We start from the raw sequence: 13,358 nt of genomic DNA, 5'->3' as shown, positions 1-13,358 counted from the left end.
TTCTCATTTTGAATAGATCTATTAGGTTCTCCTACAGATCTGTCAGGGTCATTAACAAAGTAGGTAATGAATTTCGCAAAACAAAACTCAAAAGCTGTTTGTAACGTCTCAGATGGATCAAGATCAAACGAATTTTCCAGTAACGGTTTGTGATGGTCCGACACACGGGCTTTCTGTAGTTCTAAATCGAGCGTTAGGCCGAGTTCGGATGAAATTACACTATTAAAATCATCACTGAATGATTTGTTTTTCTGAATTTTTCGCGAGAATACCATTTTGCGATTTCACACTTAAGCAAATGTTTGAAAACTCCGGATCTCCTTCCTTCATGGTGGCTGCCATTTTTTTGTGCCGCACGGCGCATGCGCAGAGCTGATTCGATTCTATATTCTGCGCGGAATGCGTAAATGTCAAGTTTGATTTTAGATTTACGAACCTGAAAAAAATGTCGAAAAACCGGCGTTAAAAAAAATAATTTCAACCGGACAAACGGCACTCACCCGGCCGGTGGACCGGAAATGGAACATTTTTTAATAATGGCCTAATGATGACCGTCAGTGAGAGTCCCCTACAGGAGGGCCTTGAATGTGTGTTGTTTTTGGTGTTCTCCCCGTCCAGATGAGCTGCTGGATGCTGGAAACAGGAGCAAAACTCTGGAAGTGGTCGTCTCACCTGCCATCAGCTGTGAGTCAGAAGAGTCTGATTCACTCATTACTTGTTAATAGAATCAAGTTTATTGCTAGCTAATGTGGTGTGTTCTCTTCCCCCCCGCCTTGTGTCGTAGCCGAGGTGTACGTTATGGGAATGCTGTTCTGTCTCGGCATCTTCTTGTTCTTCTACATACTAACCTTCCTGTTGGCCTGCATCGAAAACAAGAGGTGTGTCTGGTTTCTCTCTCTCTCTCTCTCTCTCTCTCTCTCTCTCTCTGTGTACTGGTACATGTTGACAGGTTGTTTGTTTACTCTGTTTTTCAGAATGCACAAAAAGAAGGAGGGGCTTCTGAAGCCAGCTGACATGTCACCAGCGGAGACGGGTAACCAACAACCCTGACTTGTTTCAGTTCCTCAACTTTCACAGTATTTACAGACACGCACACCATGTGATCAAGCCCTTTTGTTAAAGGAACAGTCCACCGTACTTCCATAATGAAATATGTTCTTCTCTGAATTGAGACGAGCTGCTCCGTACCTCTCCGAGCTTTGCGCGACCTCCCAGTCAGTCAGACGCGCTGTCACTCCTGTTAGCAATGTAGCTAGGCTCAGCATGGCCAATGGTATTTTTTGGGGCTGTAGTTAGATGCGACCAAACTCTTCCGCATTTTTCCTGTTTACATAGGTTTATATGACCAGTGACATGAAACAAGTTCAGTTACACAAATTGAAACGTAGCGATTTTTTATGCTATGGAAAGTCCGCACTATAATGACAGGCGTACTAACACCTTCTGCGCGCTTCAACAGCCTAGCTACATTGCTAACAGGAGTGACAGCGCGTCTGACTGACTGGGAGGTCGCGCAAAGCTCGGAGAGGTACGGATCAGCTCGTCTCAATTCAGATAAGAGCATATTTCATTATGGAAGTACGGTGGACTGTTCCTTTAATGCACATGTTAGCCTGCTAGCAATTTTACCTGTATGCTAACCTGTGGAATATCGTTTGTTAGCCTACTGTAATCAAAACGGATTTTTTTTTCCCTCCTTCCATCTCTCTCTGCTCACTTTTACGCCTCAGCCTCTCTCTTAGGTAAGACATGTGCACGTGTGTGTACTTCTTAGTGCTTAGTTAGCATGTGTGTGTTACTAACCCTGTTCTGAACGTGATGTTGGCACACACCAAATCCCTGACTAATGCTCACTAACGGCTAATTAACGCTATGTTCACACTAGACAGGAACAAGTCGCTGATGGATATATTTCGGTAAACGTTTCTCCAATTTTGCTGCAACATTATTAGTAGCATTCAAGTTAGTTTCTTTAGCTGCAAGAGTGTTTTTGTTGCAGTGTTTCCATGGGAACATAGGGTTGAGCTGGTAGGCATAGGGTGACCAGATTTCTCAAATCTAAAACCGGGATACTTTGCGCGTGACCGTGATACTCGTGCACGCACACGCGTTTTGATGTAAACATGCGCCGGCTCAGACAGGTGCTTTTATCATTTTGTAGAAGCTCACTTTTATCAACATTTCAGAGAATAATCAAGTATTTTCTTGTTCTCTACATGTACTTCTATCACAATTCAGTTACAGTAAGAAAATCAGACGGCAGATGTGATGATAGGGAATAGGCCAATAGCCTACATTTCAACTGATTTATTTCACCTTTGTGAAAACGCCAAGAAAATGCATTGCTTGCATATTAACATCAACATTTTATGCGATTAACTTTTTTTTTTAAACAATAGGCTATGCATTGTAACAGGAATGAGCGCATGAGCCTAATCGTTGTCACCTCCGAACCTTTACCCAAAATGCCTCTGTTTAATCTTAACCAGTGTCGGCTATTAACTGTTTTGAAAACGTGAACCCTGAGTTGGTAACAGCATCAAACAAGTCAAGACAATCTGTGATACAGATTAAAGACAGATGAAACAGATGAAAGACAACAAAAAATGTTTCAGAAACACAGCCACCCAACCCACCCACCCTAAAGAAGATGCCATTTTATTGCATATATTTACATGATGAGTGAATTTGCTCCAGTAGCGCTTTATTGCCTGAGAGCCTGCTGTGAAACTGCGAGCAAGTATCGTCAAAATTGGCCCGGGTAATGAGCAAGGCTTTGAGAGTAGGCGCGGTCATGCGATTCCTCTCGTCAGTCCAGGTGTTGCTCATGAGTGAAAATATTCGCTCAACTGGAGCATTGGTGCCAGGTAGGCACATGGCAAACTGGCAAAGCTGGCTGACGTTGCTGTAAGGAATCTCCCTACTCTTGAAGTGCGCAAATATCTCCACCCAGCGCTCATCCGTTTGGCATTGCCGCTAGCGAAAAAAAAAACGTTATAACGCGGCCTCTATATTGCAAGATGGTACAAACAGATACAGGTCCTTCTCAAAAAATTAGCATATTGTGATAAAGTTCATTATTTTCTGTAATGTACTCATAAACATTAGACTTTAATATATTTTAGATTCATTACACACAACTGAAGTAGTTCAAGCCTTTTATTGTTTTAATATTGATGATTTTGGCAAAAAAGTAAAGGAAAACCAAAAATCCCTATCTCAAAAAATTAGCATATTTCATCTGACCAATAAAAAAAAAAGTGTTTTTAATACAAAAAAAGTCAACCTTCAAATAATTATGTTCAGTTATGCACTCAATACTTGGTCGGGAATCCTTTGGCAGAAATGACTGCTTCAATGCGACGTGGCATGGAGGCGATCAGCCTGTGGCACTGCTGAGGTGTTATGGAGGCCCAGGATGCTTCGATAGCGGCCTTAAGCTCATCCACAGTGTTGGGTCTGGTGTCTCTCAACTTCCTCTTCACAATACCCCACAGATTCTCTATGGGGTTGAGGTCAGGAGAGTTGGCAGGCCAATTGAGCACAGTAATACCATGGTCAGTAAACCATTTACCAGTGGTTTTGGCACTGTGAGCAGGTGCCAGGTCGTGCTGAAAAATGAAATCTTCATCTCCATAAAGCTTTTCAGCAGATGGAAGCATGAAGTGATCCAAAATCTCCTGATAGCTAGCTGCATTGACCCTGCCTTTGATAAAACACAGTGGACCAACACCAGCAGCTGACATGGCACCCCAGACCATCACTGACTGTGGGTACTTGACATTGGACTTCAGGCATTTTGGCATTTCCTTCTCCCCAGTCTTCCTCCAGACTCTGGCACCTTGATTTCCGAATGACATGCAAAATTTGCTTTCATCCGAAAAAAGTACTTTGGACCACTGAGCAACAGTCCAGTACTGCTTCTCTGTAGCCCAGGTCAGGTGCTTCTGCCGCTGTTTCTGGTTCAAAAGTGGCTTGACCTGGGGAATGCGGCACCTGTAGCCCATTTCCTGCACACGCCTGTGCACGGTGGCTCTGGATGTTTCTACTCCAGACTCAGTCCACTGCTTCCACAGGTCCCCCAAGGTCTGGAATCGGCCATTCTCTACAATCTTCCTCAGGGTCCGGTCACCTCTTCTGGTTGTGCAGCGTTTTCTGCCACACTTTTTCCTTCCCACAGACGTCCCACTGAGGTGCCTTGATACAGCACTCTGGGAACAGCCTATTCGCTCAGAGATTTCTTTCTGTGTCTTACCCTCTTGCTTGAGGGTGTCAATGATGACCTTCTGGACAGCAGTCAGGTCGGCAGTCTTACCCATGATTGTGGTTTTGAGTAATGAACCAGACTGGGAGTTTTTAAAAGCCTCAGGAATCTTTTGCAGGTGTTTAGAGTTAAGTCGTTGATTCAGATGATTAGGTTAATAGCTCGTTTAGAGTACCTTTTCATGATATGCTAATTTTTTGAGATAGGAATTTTGGGTTTTCATGAGCTGTATGCCAAAATAATCAGTATTAAAACAATAAAAGACCTGAAATATTTCAGTTGGTGTGCAATGAATCTAAAATATATGAAAGTTTAATTTTTATCATTACATTATGGAAAATAATGAACTTTATCACAATATGCTAATTTTTTGAGAAGGACCTGTACATTGTAAGGTTGACTGTGCACACACGTTCATTGATGCTGAATTGCTAGAAGCTTTATTGGCATCTCGTTGGCTATATATAATCGCTGTCAGGCCCGCCGACAGGGGGGGACAAACGGGTATGTTGTCCCGGGCCCAGGAATGGGGAGGGCCCAGAACTGGGCTCTCATGAAGTTGCGATTTAAATTACTTTATTTCATTTCAAAATGTGTTGATTTGGGGGAGAAATGTGCTATATTTGCATTCAATAAATGATTTCTAGATCTTTTGCCTTTATTGTCTTTGAAAAAGGCGTCAAGAACCCCCTACCACCCCTAATGCAAAAATGGTTTGGTCTGACTCTTTGATTAAGGGGAAAAAAACGACATCGTTCGATCATAGCGCTTCGACAATCAGCGTGCGTGCCATTTGCCAACATGCACAAGTCAGGAGCAAAGAAAAGAAAAGAAAAGAGAAAAAGAGAGGAAGAAACCAAGAGACTCAGGGGCTCACTGCATAAATATTTTAAAAAAGATTGGGATGATGCAGCAGGTACTAGCAAAGGCAGTGGGGCAGCTGAGCCAGGTAAGACACAGCCAACTTTTTCCAGCCCCGTAAAGTAACCCCAACCAAGGCACGCGCGGCACGCAATTCATGTTACAAACGAGGGGAGAGCAAGTCACACTGAACACCATATCAAACGCACAGGGCATTGAATCATTTCATAACCACAACGGCTTAATAACATTGTGTTTCATATATCTGATTGAAGCTAAGAATATTCACATTAGCCCGCAATCATATCCCGCCGTTTCTCGAGCGGTGTGTTGTTCTCTGCTTTTCACACTGGACAGTATGCACGCACAGTATACTATGTTCGCCCCCAGCCCTGCCCGAAATCCCCCGTCCATCGCTGCTCCTTCAAGAGCACCCCAATCGCGTGATTATAGTAGACTATCCACGAGTTTAGGAAGGCATTGCGGGGCATTGCTGTCGCATGCAGGCTTGGGGCGTAACGGAATACATTTAATGGCGTTCGGTTAAAGGATACAAAATAACAGTAACCGCTTATTCCGTTACAGTACAGGGGGGAAGATTCAGTGAAATTGGGGATTACTTCACAGGATCACAATGTGTGTGAGGTTGCTGGTTTTGGGGTTAGGGGGGGCCCATTCAGAGCATTTTGTCCCGGGCCCAGCCAAAGCTGTAACCGGGACAGTTTGTTAGTGTTTGGTGTAAACCGGGACATTTCAGCGTCCCGACGGACCTTTGTCGGGACTGGGGACACGCAACTCAAAATCGGGACTGTCCCGGTCACGTTAGGTAGGCAGGAACTGGCCAAGACCATGTTGGGGAGAAAATGGAGCGAAAACACTTACTGAAAGTTGGAGTGGTTTTTCCTGTGATCCCGGTATGTACGTAATTTGTGAAGTTTTGTTCCTTCCATCAGAATGTTAATGTATGGCTTTAAAGACACGCCCATATTCACGTCTGTGGCTTCAAACCCTGCTGTTTTAACTCTCTAGTGTGAACGTAGTGTACTGAAGCGCTGCTGCTAACTCTGTGAACCAGCTACAGTAAATACACGGAGATTCAGAGCGTGTAGCGTACATGTTTAGTGTTATTAAATGTGTGTGTGTGTGTGATCATCCTACAGGAAAAACTCCAGCCTCTCCATACGAATATGGCTCATTCGGTGAGTGGTGCCATTAAACACCAGTTGTTCTGTTAGTAATTCATTTAAAATGAATAATTAATTTGTATTTCTGCCTTGCCGTCCCTCTGCAGCTGATAACGCCAGCACGTTGAGCTCCGAACCCGTGACGGACAGTTTGGCCTCCACTGATGCTAATTACGGATACATGGGTATAAGATAAACACCTACACACTGGCCACTAAGAACAAATATTCACCCAATGACGCCCACACTTTCTGAAGCCCCGCCCCCTAGCTGTCCCTTGGATGTTTGCTGGTCTCTCACTGGTCTGTTTTCATCCTTCAGGACAGGAGGCTTTCAAGCGTCGGCCAATCGGCGCACACCACATAGTCGTCCGCTTTGGTGACACGCCCACTCGTCTGCTAAATCAGTAGAGTGCCACGCGATGAGCTCGGCCAATCACAATCCACTCCTCACTAATCAGTGACGGCTGATTAATAATCTGTAATAGTAATTAATTGTCAATCAGAGGAGAGAGTGGTGATTTTTAGCGCATGTGGTGTTAATCGGTTATGAGCGATATCGCAGTATGTGATGAGCACGCGGTGCCTTGCACAAGTATTGACCCTCTTGAAGATTTTTCTGGCTCTGAGAGTTATTATTGACACGAGGTTCAGGTTGTAACACGACAAAGCGTGGGAAAGGTTAAAGTGGGGTGTCAATACTTATGCACAGCACTGTACTGGCATCTCCAGTTTGATCATTCAGACCATCGTTGTGTGAAAATTTGAATGGCATCCTGCACAAGTTCATCCTTTACTCTAATATCGCTCATGCGTGTGTGTGTGTGTTCCTCAGAGCGCTCGCTGGACACAGTGGGTCGGTGCAGACAGGAGTCTCTGAGTTCAGTGGAAGAGGACGACTATGACACGCTGGCCGATATCGACTCGGACAAAAACATCGTCCGCACCAAGGTCAGCAATCCCACTCGAGCTGAAATCAGACTGCGTGTGTGTGAAAATGTCTCACGCTGTCTCCTCTCTCCAGAAGTACCTGTGTGTCTCTGATCTGGCTCGGAAAGATAAACGAGTGCTGAGCAAGAAGTACCAGATCTACTTCTGGTGAGTGCGCGCACACACCCCTGTCTTTTTGTGTTAGGATTGAAATCTAGCATTAAGTAATGAAGATACTGCAGTTACAGTGGTGCTTGAAAGTTTGTGAGCCTTTTTAGAATGTTCTATATTTCTGCATAAATGTGACCGAAAACATCAGATTTTCACACAAGTCCTAAAAGTAGATAAAGAGAACCCAGTTAAACAAATGAGACAAAATATTGTACTTGGTCATTTATTTATTGAGGAAAATGATCCAATATTACATATCTGTGAGTGGCAAAAGTATGTGAACCTCTAGGATTAGCAGTTAATTTGAAGGTGAAATTAGAGTCAGGTGTTTTCAATCAATGGGATGACAGTCAGGTGTGAGTGGGCACCCTGTTTTATTTAAAGAACAGGTCTCTATCAAAGTCTGATCTTCACAACACATGCTTGTGGAAGTGTATCATGGCACGAACAAAGGAGATTTCTGAGGACCTCAGAAAAAGCGTTGTTGATGCTCATCAGGCTGGAAAAGGTTACAAAACCATCTCTAAAGAGTTTGGACTCCACCAATCCACTAGCCTGGGCCCGCCCATCCTAAGCGTGACGCAACATGAGGGCCTGTTGCGAGCTTAGTCTAGCCAGGCAAGCTATCTACAGCTCTTCCAAGCTCCGGAAAAATCGGGAACCAATCAACTTTGAGCATCTCCAACGACCCTGGGTAGAGGCGTGTTCAAGGCAGTGACGTAGTAGAACTGCGACCGGAAGCCATAGATTGTTTACAGAATCATGCTGTATTGAAAGCATTCAACGGGAAGTTCTCATTGAAAACGGAGCAAAGAGCAGCCCTGGAGGTATTTATTGAAAGGAAGGACGTTTTCGCCTTGCTCCCGACCGACTTCGGTAAGAGTTTAATCAACCAGTTAGCCCCGCTAGTAGCCAAATCAATGGTTCTCAGAAAGAATCCTATCGTCGCGTCACATACGTCAGAGGAAAGAGTGATGTGATTGGTTTAAGCTTCGTCACAGCCTTTTCTGGCTTCGACCAGTAGCAAACTGAGGCATTTCAGGGAGGCGGGTCAACCACGCGCTTTGGGAAACGGTTGGGCTTAATATCTTGGCCAGACCAATAGCTCGTAGAGCTTTGCAGTCGCGTTAGCCAGACTACCAATCCACAGTCAGACAGATTGTGTACAAATGGAGGAAATTCAAGACCATTGTTCCCCTCCCCAGGAGTGGTCGACCAACAAAGATCACTCCAAGAGCAAGGCGTGTAATAGTCAGCAAGGTCACAAAGGACCCCAGGGTAACTTCTAAGCAACTGAAGGCCTCTCTCACATTGGCTAATGTTCATGAGTCCACCATCAGGAGAACACTGAACAACAATGGTGTGCATGGCAGGGTTGCAAGGAGAAAGCCACTGCTCTCCAAAAAGAACCTTGCTGCTTGTCTGCAGTTTGCTAAAGATCACGTGGACAAGCCAGAAGGCTATTGGAAAAATGTTTTGTGGACGGATGAGACCAAAATAGAACTTTCTGGTTTAAATGAGAAGCGTTATGTTTGGAGAAAGGAAAACACTGCATTCCAGCATAAGAACCTTATCCCATCTGTGAAACATGGTGGTGGTAGTATCATGGTTTGGGTCTGTTTTGCTGCATCTGGGCCAGGACGGCTTGCCATCATTGATGGAACAATGAATTCAGAATTATACCAGCGAATTCTAAAGGAAAATGTCAGGACATCTCTCCATGAACTGAATCTCAAGAGAAGGTGGGTCATGCAGCAAGACAACGACCCTAAGCACACAAGTCGTTCTACCAAAGAATGGTTAAAGAAGAATAAAGTTAATGTTTTGGAATGGCCAAGTCAAAGTGCTGACCTTAATCCAATGGAAATGTTGTGGAAGGACCTGAAGCGAGCAGTTCATGTGAGGAAACCCACCAACATCCCAGAGTTGAAGCTGTTCTGTACGGAGGAACGGGCTAAAATTCCTCCAAGCCGGTGTGCAGAACTGATCAACAGTTACCAGAAATGTCTAGTTGCAGTTATTGCTGCACAAGGGGGTCACACCAGATACTGAAAGCAAAGGTTCACATACTTTTGCCACTCACAGATATGTAATATTGGATCATTTTCCTCAATAAATAAATGACCAAGTATAATATTTTTGTCTCATTTGTTTAACTGGGTTCTCTTTATCTACTTTTAGGACTTGTGTGAAAATCTGATGATGTTTTAGGTCATATTTATGCAGAAATATAGAAAATTCTAAAGGGTTCACAAACTTTCAAGCACCACTGTATAGTAAAACGTTATTGTGTGTGTGCAGGAACATTGCCACCATTGCTGTGTTCTACGCTCTGCCCGTGATCCAGCTGGTCATCACGTATCAGACGGTGAGATTAAAAAAAAATTACAACAATCCTTTAAAAATGGCTAATTTGTGATTATCTCTCTCTCACACACACTGATATTGGTTTGTGTGTTTATATACAGGTTGTTAACGTGACAGGAAATCAAGACATCTGTTACTACAACTTCCTGTGTGCGCATCCTCTTGGAGCCCTTAGGTATGAACTGTGAGAATTTTAGTCGGTTAAGTGATGTGTGTCAAACCAGATGTTCAGTTTTGTTGGTGTACAGTGAACTGCGTGTGATCATTTACATGGTGTGTGCGCAGCTCGTTCAACAACATCCTGAGTAACCTCGGTTACGTGATGCTCGGGCTGCTGTTCCTGCTCATCGTGCTGCAGAGGGACGTCGTACACAAGCGTGCGCTCATGCGCAACAATATCACCGCACTGGTCAGAGCACATGCGCGCACAGTTTCTCTGCACATCTAAAAGCAAGAATCAGTCAATAGGGGTGTTCACACGGCAACTTTTACTCCGGTGTAGCACCGGGGCTGCCCCGGTAGAGCGTTCACACGGTACAAAGTTATACCGGTGTAGCCCCTGAAAGCTGCTTAAACCGGTGCAAATCTAACCCTGCTCGGGAGGTGGTTTAAGAAATTTACTCCGGAGTAAATGCTAGTTTGCGGGGCAGCACCGATATAAAATGGGACGTCTGAACGCTACAGGGGTAGACTCGCTACGCGTCAGGAGAGTTGATTACATACCGCACGGGCATTGCATAATTTGCATCCTGGTATTTTGCGCTTCCAAAATGGCCAATATCAACAACAACAGAACTGCGTGTCTTCCAGTTAGGGCTGTGCGATATGGGAAAAAATGAATATCCCGATACATTTTCTCCATTTCACGATATACGATATATCTCTCGATATATTTAAATCTCCTCTAAAGGACCCCATGAAATCTAACTTTTACTCTTTACTGTTTTCACTCCAATCCCTGCAGATTAAATAACATTCTTGGTTAACTTTACAGGTGGTTTTCAACAACACATTTTACATTTTCATGTTGGTGATTAATCACAATTGAGTTGAAATAAGACTATTTTTATTCAACAAAGATGCGGCACAAACTGCAAAAACAATCTTGAAAATTGCAACAAAGGGGCAAAACAATACAGAGCTGCTCAGAGCTCAAACCAATAAAGTGCAGCTCAACACTGAGAAAGACATTTAGCCTAAATAAGAAAAGTGCTCATTTATTAAATTTTAAAAAATAGATCTCCAAGCTATTAACCTGACTACTGAGAACCACTGGAACATTCACAATAGAGAGAGAGAGAGATTGAGGGAGAGAAGAGAGAGATCTGCAAAACATCATTTCTCTCTTTGCACACTTTTGAACTGAATGTTTTCTGGCTCTGCCTCTCAGATGTGTAGAATTCCGGCTGCTGCCTTTCGTGATGCCAGGTTTTTTTTGCACACTTTACAAACTGGCATTTGCTGTTCCACGTCCTCCTCGCGATATCCAAAAAAAAATGCCAGATGACTGACCCCTTACTCGTTCTTTTAGGAACCAATTCGTCCGCTTCCATTTTTAATTTGTCGCTGAAATTGACAGCTTACATGGTAGCCTATGCAACATCAGCGATTGCATGAACTGAGTCAGCGCTGTAAATCGAAACTAGAAAATCTTCCCGTGCAGTGTTGCCAGATACTGCTGATGTTTTCCAGCCCAAAATATGTTCAAAACCCGCCAAAACGCACTTAAAACTGCCCAATCTGGCAACACAACCGAAACTAGAAAATCTTCCCGGAAGTTCCTTTCAGCACCGAGATGTCGCACGGGATTGGTTGGCGAGTGCGTGACGTTATTGTTTTCTTTACCCTTAGGCAGCCTCTCGCGTTACTGCCTGAGGGACAGGGAGAAAACCACCGGAAAAGGTTTTAAACAAACATGAAATGAACGCAAGTCGGAAGATGACCATAAAATACTCGATAGTTACGATATAATAATGTTATGTATCGCACACAGAATTTTCGGCGATATACCGAGTATATTCGATATATCGCACAGCCCTACTTCCAGTGTTGCCAGATTGGGCGGTTTTGAACATATTTTGGGCTGGAAAACGTCAGCAGTATCTGGCAACACTGATGTCTTCATCCACATTGTTTTCCCGGCGCTCGGCGATGCCATGACAACCGGGAAAAGGAAGTACATTTTCACGCATGCGCATATTTCATTTCCGCATTATTACTATCGTATAGCACAGTCGCAAAAACTGCCGTGTGAACGCAAGTGGGGCTGCACCGGTGCTAACACGCTTCTCTCTAGTAAGCAGGGTTGTGACGTGTGAACGCTCCACAAAATTTACACCGGTGTAAGATATATCGCAACAAAATACATCGGTGCAGCATCGATGCAAATATGTGCCGTGTGAACACCCCTAATGCCGTATTGATTTACATACAATTGGACAGTATATGGTGTTGCACATCATGTGAACACTATGGGTAACCAATCAACACTGAGCAGTGCTCTTAACCCCGCCCCCAAGCAGGTACTACGTATCCTACATACGGAACATTTGGTACTGGACTGAAAACTTGTTGTTTTAGTTTACACGCAGCAAATGTTAGTCTAGTTGTGCTGATTGGTCGTGTGTGTGTAGGAGTGCGGCATCCCCAAGCACTTTGGTCTGTACTATGCCATGGGTACGGCTCTGATGATGGAGGGGCTGCTGAGTGCCTGTTACCACGTCTGCCCCAACTACACCAACTTCCAATTCGGTACACACACACACACACACACACACACACACCAACATGATCAGCATTACAGCAGTTAGTCCACTAACTTTTTTTTTTTTTTAATGTATTTATTTATTTAATTTCTCAGACACGTCGTTTATGTACATGATTGCGGGTTTGTGTATGCTGAAGCTGTATCAGAAGAGACACCCGGACATCAACGCCAGTGCCTACACCGCCTACGCCTGTCTCGCTGCGGTCATCTTCTTCTCCGTGCTGGGAGTGGTGAGGAACGTTAGAGCGATGTAAAAGTTTGGGCACCCTTGCTGAAAATGTCTGTTACTGTGAATAGTTAAGTGAGCAGAAGATGAACTGATCACCAAAAGGCATAAAGGTAAAGACGCGACATTTCTTTTCAGCGTTTTCTGCAAGATTTGTGTATTATTTTTGTTTTGTACAATTGGAGAGTGAAAAAAGAAAAGGAACACCAGGTGAAAGTTTGGGCACCCCAATACATTTGAGTTCTCAGGTAACTTTTACCAAGGTTCCAGACCTTAATTAGCTTATTGAGCTGTGGCTTGTTCAAATTCTTCGTTAGGAAAGGTCAGATGATGCAGATTTCAAAGCTGTATAAATTCTCTGACTCCTCAAACTTGTCCCTAAAATCAACAGCCATGGGCTCCTCTAAGCAACTCCCTCGCATTCTGAATAATAAAATAATTGATGCTCACAAAGCAGGAGAAGGCTACAAGAACGTAGCAAAGTGTTTTCAGGTAGCTGTTTCCTCAGATTGTAATGTTATTAAGAAATGGCAGTTAACAGAAACAGTGGAGATCAAGGTGAGGTCTGGAAGATGAAGAAAACTTTCTG

The 13,358-nt window shown here is 43.9% G+C and overlaps 1 protein-coding gene across 4 annotated transcripts in view; it reads left to right on the top strand.

Moving 5' to 3' along the window:
- Positions 1 to 13,358, top strand: part of sidt2 (SID1 transmembrane family, member 2) — a 51,207-nt gene that overhangs the window by 25,490 nt on the left and 12,359 nt on the right. For 3 of the 4 annotated variants that reach the window (XM_060943382.1, XM_060943381.1, XM_060943380.1), the window contains exons 9-21: positions 619 to 684; positions 785 to 878; positions 975 to 1,033; positions 1,731 to 1,742; positions 6,286 to 6,324; positions 6,417 to 6,494; positions 7,144 to 7,259; positions 7,333 to 7,406; positions 9,711 to 9,777; positions 9,878 to 9,951; positions 10,062 to 10,185; positions 12,410 to 12,527; positions 12,637 to 12,773. In XM_060943382.1, the coding sequence (XP_060799365.1) occupies positions 619 to 684; positions 785 to 878; positions 975 to 1,033; positions 1,731 to 1,742; positions 6,286 to 6,324; positions 6,417 to 6,494; positions 7,144 to 7,259; positions 7,333 to 7,406; positions 9,711 to 9,777; positions 9,878 to 9,951; positions 10,062 to 10,185; positions 12,410 to 12,527; positions 12,637 to 12,773 (1,058 nt within the window). The remainder of the gene's footprint in view (positions 1 to 618; positions 685 to 784; positions 879 to 974; positions 1,034 to 1,730; positions 1,743 to 6,285; positions 6,325 to 6,416; positions 6,495 to 7,143; positions 7,260 to 7,332; positions 7,407 to 9,710; positions 9,778 to 9,877; positions 9,952 to 10,061; positions 10,186 to 12,409; positions 12,528 to 12,636; positions 12,774 to 13,358) is intronic. The other variant, XM_060943383.1, reaches the window with a different exon arrangement.

Source organism: Neoarius graeffei, chromosome 16 (assembly GCF_027579695.1).
Source record: "Neoarius graeffei isolate fNeoGra1 chromosome 16, fNeoGra1.pri, whole genome shotgun sequence".
Taxonomy (NCBI): Eukaryota; Metazoa; Chordata; class Actinopteri; order Siluriformes; family Ariidae; genus Neoarius; species Neoarius graeffei.
The sequence above is the reverse complement of the archived record's forward strand: the minus strand, read 5'-3'. Positions and strand labels throughout refer to the sequence as shown.